The 7,802-nt window shown below is 37.0% G+C and overlaps 1 protein-coding gene across 2 annotated transcripts; it reads left to right on the forward strand.

Moving 5' to 3' along the window:
- The first annotated feature begins 337 nt into the window (after positions 1 to 337).
- Positions 338 to 7,395, forward strand: LOC110711845 (transmembrane protein 209-like). 2 transcript variants are annotated; one of them, XM_021890283.1, is made up of 8 exons: positions 338 to 737; positions 2,478 to 2,533; positions 2,641 to 3,536; positions 3,605 to 3,664; positions 4,138 to 4,333; positions 4,443 to 4,628; positions 4,768 to 5,141; positions 6,764 to 7,395. In XM_021890283.1, the coding sequence occupies exons 1-8, from the start codon at positions 523 to 525 to the stop codon at positions 6,902 to 6,904; spliced, it is 2,124 nt and encodes a 707-aa protein (XP_021745975.1). In that variant the 5' UTR covers positions 338 to 522; the 3' UTR covers positions 6,905 to 7,395. The 2 variants fall into 2 exon arrangements, with proteins under 2 accessions (XP_021745975.1, XP_021745976.1); XM_021890284.1 differs by lacking the exon at positions 3,605 to 3,664 and having other exon boundaries at positions 341 to 737.
- Positions 7,396 to 7,802: the final 407 nt, after the last annotated feature.

A 7,802-nucleotide genomic window follows, 5' to 3' on the forward strand; every position in this document is an offset into this window, starting at 1 on the left:
GGAAAAGATAAAAAAGTGAAGAATGTAGTATGGATAGAGTACAAGTAGAGAATATTGTATGGGAAAGTTAAAAAGTAAGTAATGCTTTTTTTTTTTAGTATGTGTGTATTTTGTATGAAAAAGAGAAAAAGTAAGTAATGATTTGTAAGTTATGTGTGTATTTTGTATGGAAAAGCTAAAATTAAGTAATAATTGTGTGTTATTTTTAGTAATAAGAGGAACATTTTGAGACACCCAAAATACTATATTAGTTTATAATAAAGGGATAGAGGGAGTATAATACAGAGTACTATGAAACCGGAACCTCCTACGTATCAACCCGGTCGATTTTGAAAACCAAGACACTTTGAGATTTTGCCGGTTGGGGCCTGAGGGGAATAATTTGCTTGTTTACATTTCATAGCTCATACTACTACTTCCTCACTCGAGAGACCTCCAACTCTTTAACTCCCCTATCAATGGCGTCGGAATCCATGGAAATCGCCATTTGAGCTCTTCAAACTCAACACCATCATCCTCACCATGGAAACCAGCAGAAGAGACAACAACAATGGCGGAGCTGTCGCCTCTTCGCCATCACCGCCGCTCCAAAAGCCTGCAAAGTTCGCCGTATATCAAAATCCAGCTCTTTCCGCCGCCCTTACTTCCACCAGTCTCCGCCCTTCCTCCTCCTATTTCTTTACTCTCTTCTTCATCTCCTCTGCTTCCGCCTTTGCTTTCTTCGCCTTCTCTTCTAGGTATTCTCCTCTTCTTCTCTCTCTTTTGCTTGTCAAATTTGATAGATTGTTGTTGTTCTTCCCTAATTATGGATTTCTAATGCTTTTGTGAGGTTTAATTAGGGTTTTGTTTGAATTTTCACAATTCTAATTGGGAATTTATTGCTTTTTTTTTTTTTTTTTTTTTTTTTTTTTTTTTTTTTTAAGGATAATTGCCTTTAGGGATTTTTTATTTGTGTTGTACTATTGCCTGTGCTTGGTTTCTCAATTTGGATGGGTTCCATTTGATTTTAGTTCAGGAATTTGAATGTCTTTGTTGAACGTGAATTTTCGAACAATTTTGATGGTTGTTCTAGAGTAGAGTTTATTGAAGCTAAAATTTCAGGGTTACTTTGGCATCATTTAAGTTTTTGATTGATTTTATTTGTACCACTATTTTAAATGTTTAATTGTTGATTGTTGATATGTTTGAGTAATTAGGATGAATTTTGTGGCTGTTTTTCAATGCACTTCTGGAATGTAGCAACCAAGCTATCCAAGAGAAAACTATCTGTTTCAGTTTATCCGATATCATGGTTACACTGTTTTGGCTGGAATCCTTTTTCCACAATCATGTCAAAACAATTTATGGGATCCTAAAAAATAAGGATAGAGAGAACTAAATATGTATTAAAGAATTTATGTGAAGTTTCTTTAAGTATGGAACTATGGAATGCATGAAACACGACTTAATGTAAAATTCCATCTTATAATTAAGATGGAGCATTAAGTTTTTTTTCTTTTGGTGGAACCTGAAGTAAAGGAATGGGGTAAGTTGGTGGTAGACAAATTTATGTAGTGAAGTTATCATCATTTGAAGCTTCTTTGGATGTATCAGTTGTTTTCCGGCGTGAAACTAAGCTTTAGGCCTTGTTCTATTAGTTGTTTTCAGGAAAAAAAAAAAAAATAGAGCTTTAGGCCTTGTTCTATTAAACTCCGCCAATGGGTTTCTCGCTGCCATACCCAAGCCTGGATAAAGGAGGACGGTTACAGTTGGCCAATGACAGTTAGTGTAAAATTTGTCACATCGCTTGACATGAGCCTCAATGATTGAGAGTAGTACTAGGAAGGGTGACCTCCTGGGATGTCCTCATGTTGGTTCATATAGCCAACCCCACTTATGGGATTAAGGCGTTCAAAAAGAAGAAGAAGAAGAAGAAGAAAAAGAAGGCCTTTTTCTTTTAGTTGTTTTTCAGAAAAAAAAAAATCAGTTCTAGATAGATAAAAAAATTTGTTTGATTTCTTTACTTGTCAATTCCCCCATGACAGCAGTGACATTAAATGACTCTGAGATGCTGTTTCTGTGACTGTTACCAATATATCAATTGCTATCACATGTTATATTCATATTTATCTATGGCTGTAAAGAATGAGTAAACATTTTTTGCCGGGCATAAAAATAGGAATGGTCTTGTTGGTAGAGGTTTGGCACATTATTTGATTGATTAAGCAGTTGGTTGATTCAAGATGCCTTATCCTCTGAAGCTGTGACATTGTTTTTCTGTTTTAATGGAAGTATCCCACTCCCCTAGAAAAAGGACACAGCACACTTGTACACCACCCCTTTGGGTGGGCGTGTACACACAGACACTGTTTGTCAGGTGCAAAGTACTCACAGGGCACTTACAAAATCTTGCCATGCATTAATATATATCGCCTTATCATAAGTGTTTAACTTGTTTAGCTGACACTTCCTTTTTTCTCTTTTGGTGGCCACTGAAGGGAACATAGGGTCATTGACAAATTTAAAGTCAGCAATGTTTCTGAAGAGATAGCTTGTAAGTCATATAAGAATTGCATGTTTTCTTTCAAATTGTGGCTGATATAAGGCATCCTGTATTGTGTTACAGACTTACAGTGTTAACTTTATATATTTATGCCTCAGATCTATTAATCAAGTTAGCGAAGATTGTGATGGGTTTAACTTTCATAGGAGCTTCTGCTGCCCTTGCCAAAGCTATTGCCTTTTCAACAGCTAAAGTTGGAGCTGGTGTTGTAGTCACATCTTCCTCTAATGGGACCAAGGTTGAAACTTGCCTTTCAGGTCATCAATTGCGGCTTTTAGGAGTAAAAAAATTGGATACGGCTGTACCAGAGCAGTCCAAAAAACCACCTGTGTCCAAACCACGAGCTGCTTTAGATCCACTCATCCCTCTTCACCAGTCATCGTTTAGCTCTAGTCGTTTATCTCGAGTTGGTTCTGAAAAGTCTAGCAGTACTGCTCTTAAAAGTAAAATTTTTGTTGTCCCTTCAAAGCAATCCAATTCTCCTACTCATGCTGTTTCTCCTTCCTCACCCCAGCTGTCATCAGCTAAGACTTCAACTGGTTTGGATCAGTTGGTTTCAACACCTTGGTCAAACAAGCGAGCTTCTCCCGCTAGAGAAATTTTAACTGAAGACGAACTTGAACACTTTCTAGCAGACGTGGACAAGAAAATCACTGAATCAGCCGAAAAACTGGCAACTCCTCCTCCTACTAGGAGTGGTTTCAGTATAAGCAGTCCTAGTACAATTTCTGGTTCAGCTAATACATCTGGAACAACGAGAACAACACCCTTGAGACCTGTTCGGATGTCACCCAGTTCACAGAAGTTTAATACTCCTCCGAAAAAAGGAGAGGCTGATATACCTACTCCTTTATCAATGGAAGAGATGACTGAAGCTTTTGAGCATCTAGGCATCTATCCGCAGATTGAGGGGTGGAGAGACCATCTGCGGCAATGGTTTTCTTCTGTTTTACTAACCCCTCTACTGAGTAAAATTGAAAATAGTCACAACAAGGTTTGTGCTCACTTGCTCACTCCTCAATGTACATATATTGCTGCTTTTATGAGATTTCCCTCCTGCAGAGATTGTATGCATCATGCCCGGTGTTCATGCGGTCTTGCTTTCAATTGTCTTTCTTGGGGGTACGTCTATGCCATTCAGTGTTAACAAAGCTACATTAAGTGTACTGCTCCAATTAACTTGACATTTCCTGATATTGGCAATATCTTCACATAAGAAATACCGTACTGATTTAATTATGAGTTTTTGCGAATATGTATAATGATGACATTCAAAAGGGCTATGTTGTCTATATGTGAGGCTTGTGGGTTTGAAAGCAATGTACTGTGGGTGGTCATTGAATTTTATGGAAAATCCAAGTTAATAGTTATGGATAAATATTTCCTTTCTAACGGATTGTAATAGTTGATTCATTTGGAGTTGTCTATGGTCTTAATTCTAACTTCACCAGTATTATTCATATGTTTAATTCTGATTTATTGTTCAATTTGGTCTAACAAGAATGGAATGTGCTGTGTTTGTAAACATGGACTTGAAATGAACTTGATGTTGGTGTCTCTGATTTGGCTTCTAATACAGCATCTGTTGTTTTTAGGTAATGCAAGCAGCTGCTAAATTAGGAATATCAATCACAGTGACTTCAGTAGGTAGTGATTCTTCTGGTGCTGAAGCTCCTAGGATGTCTCCGTTAGATCGTGCTAAGGAATGGCAGCCTGCATTTTCTACAGATGAAGATGGGCTTCTTCACCAGCTACGAGCTTACCTTGTGCAAGCTTTAGATTCATCTACTCGTGAGCACCCCTTCCCCAGATTTACCCTATATCGATCTTTATATTTCTTCGTATAAGTTGATGCTGGTGATTACAATTTTTGTTTTTGTTTTATTCTAACTTTCTTCAGAGAATGTGGGTACTGCCAATCAGCTACAAATCCCACAGCAGAATGCATTTCTTCCTACCATACAGGAGTGTGTGGATGCCATCACCGAGCACCAAAGGCTGCTTGCTTTGACAAAGGGAGAGTTAATCAAAGGTTTGCTACCGCAAAGTAGTGTTCCAGCTGAATATACAGTGCGAAGAATTAAGGGTACTTGTATATTTATCATCTAATATTTGTATGGATGCCCTTGCACAGATCATCTTAAATCATATGTTGAAGGAATCCAAACCTTAATTGTCAGTTTTTACTTGTTGGCAACAGTTTTAACTTGTTGGCATTTTTACAGAACTAGCTGAAGGAACTTGCTTGAGGAATTACGAGTACATGCGAAAAGAAGAGGCATCTGATAAAGCAAAGAAATGGACTATTGAGCTTCCATCTGACTCACATTTGCTGTTATATCTATTTTGTGCTTTCCTGGAGTATCCAAAATGGATGTTACATGTTGATCCATCATCCTATTCTGGAGCTCTGTCTAGCAAAAATCCTTTATTCCTGGGAGTTCTGCCTCCTAAAGAAAGGTTTCCAGAGAAGTATGTAGCTGTATTATCAGTTGTCCCCTCAATACTCCATCCTGGATCCTGTGTCCTAGTTATTGGAAGACAATGCCCTCCAGTATTTGTGATGTATTGGGATAAGAAGTTGCAGTTCTGTCTTCAGGTAATGTTTGCACTTTATATATGTCAGTTCAGTCTATATGGATCTGCTGGCTGATAGATGATCTGATTGGTTCTTCTCTTTTGCTTTTATGGTATTCTGAGATCCTGAGTCAAGGAACCTCTATGGGATTTGTAAGAGATAAGCCATTATATGTACCGTGTTTACTTGGTTGTTTTCTCCTATCAAAGCAATGCTGATTCGTATGGATCAGAGTCAGCTTGCTTGGCTGGTAGAATTTCCTAATTGCTTTATGTGCTCATTCTGCTTAAGGCTGCATATGTGTGTGTGGGAAGGATGTGTTCCTTGTGTAATTGATTCTTTTCTTTGATTGTCCTCGTGATTTTTTTGGCAGACTTAGGGTTCTTAATTCTTTTTGGTGTGGGGATGTTGGTCAAACTGATAGGTCGACAGAGATTTGTTCAGCAACGAATTTCAAGTTGATGCTTATCTCCAATTGCATAAGCTAATTAGTTACTCCCTCCGTATTTTATTACTTGCTCCATTTCTCCGGACACGGAGTTTAAGGAGGAATAGTAGAAAGTATTATTAATGATGGAAGTGGGGTTGGTTGAATAATAAAAAAAATGTGAAAAAGCAAAATTGAGTATAAGTGGGGAGGAGAGAGAATATGAAAAATATTAGAATATGATATGAAGGGACCACTAGCGGGGAGGAAAATAGTAAAATATTGTTAAAAGTTTCCAAAAAAGGAAACGAACCAAGTAATAAAATACGGCCACAAAAGGAAAGTGGAGCAAGTAATAAAATACGGAAGGAGTATACTGTAACAATGTAAGATGTGGACTACTTTAGCAACTAGCAAGAGCAAGTTCATGGAGGAGAGAAATAGTTGCCGTTTTTTTTTTTATATTGGGCCTTTTTAGGGTGAATAGAATAAAAAATGTACTTTCTCTGTTTTCTTTTACTTGCAACACAACTTTTAGGCTCGTAATTTTTAGGAGGTGATTATTGGAGGTAAACGAATGATTTTGTCAAAAAATTTTAGCACCAGGGAAGAGTTAGGTACCATGTGTTAAAATTATGTTGATTAATTTGTTCGTTTACAGTATATAATCTCGACCTCAAAGTGTGTGCCATAAGGTTGTGTTGTCTGTAAAAAAAATAGAGGAAGTAGTAATTAAGGCCTTCATTAGTTAAAATTTTAAACTTCCTTAACAATGTGTTAGATGAGAATACTTGAAGAAAAACAACAGGGAGGTTAATGGATCTAATTTCCCTGATTTCAATGTAAATCGTGGGAAGAGAAGGGAGAGACATGAAAGGGTCTTTTTTTTTTTTTAAAGAATTCAAATACTTCTAAATGGTTTGAAGAATTCGGAGGGAAAACAAGCTCACTTCTCCCTCCTCTTTCTTCCCTCCCCTTTCTTTCTCCTCCCTTTGTCTCCACCATATACAAATACTACAACATAATTTATATTGTTAATTCAAATTTAGTGTGTGTAGGGTATATTCCCTAATCCTTACACTTTATTTATAACACTTCTTGTAATGCATGTTCCATTTGTGTTTGTCTTCTGCTAAGTCTACTTTTTTGGACATTGAATATTGCACGTCTTAAAATTCTTTTATAAGTCTCAGCTTTAGTTTTTTATTACTTTCAGGGGAGAACCGCACTATGGGATTCTATCTTGCTTCTTTGTCACAGGATAAAGGTTGCGTATGGTGGGCTTGTTCGTGGTGTACATCTTGGCTCTACTGCACTAAACATCCTGCCACTTCTGGAATCAGAAGACGATGATTGAATTTTGTTACGGCCTTTGTTCAATACATTATGAAGCCCCTCTCCCTAATGTTTACATTGTTTTACATCTAACTGATGGAGTAGTTTAGGCATTGTAGTGAGAGTTGTTTTGAGCAGGCACTAGACTGCATGATTGTTGCTTTTGGGGCTATTCTTTGCCCTAGGCCACATTATTGTAAAACGACTGGTTTACATCTGACCTAGTTCATTAGGGGATCGTACTTTGGGCCTTCTAGTTAGTATGATAATTGCTAATTATTGTGATAAGATGATTATGGGGTTTACATCTGACCTATTTCTTTAGGGGACCGTACGTTGGGTCTTCTTGTTAGTAAGATAATTGCAAATATTGGTGTGATCATATGATTATGCTAATCTAGGTCTGTTTTGACTACCTTCTTTGCCCCTCCTCTCTTAGGAGCAGATTGTTGCTGTGATGGACGTAATTTTGCCTTTCTAGATATGTGTTTGAATAACAAAGGATTAATTGAATCTGGTCTTCTTTTTTTTTTTGTTTGACAGAATCTGGTCTTCTTCTCTGTATATATTTTCAGAGTTAGCTCGTGCAATGTGCGGTTTTTAATCTGACAATCCGACAATTTGTACTCTTATAGAATGGGTTTTATTCTCCTAAAAGGATAAATCTCTATTATTGTTAACTTGTGTTGCTCTATCATTTTTAACTATTTCCTTAATCAGTTACTCAATCATCTCATTTGTTAGTTTTGAATAGATGTTTATATGGTGCTAATTTTATTTACTTATGTGGCTCTAGAATGTTTATATGGTGCTCATTTAAGCCTTGTCATTCGAATTTTTTTAAGGATTTCATTTCAGTTTAGCTGCATTAATATAATCTAAGTTCTATTCATTTTGGTCCAACTATGCTGCGGACTACG

This window comes from Chenopodium quinoa, unplaced genomic scaffold (genome assembly GCF_001683475.1).
Source record: "Chenopodium quinoa cultivar QQ74 unplaced genomic scaffold, ASM168347v1, whole genome shotgun sequence".
NCBI lineage: Eukaryota > Viridiplantae > Streptophyta > Magnoliopsida > Caryophyllales > Amaranthaceae > Chenopodium > Chenopodium quinoa.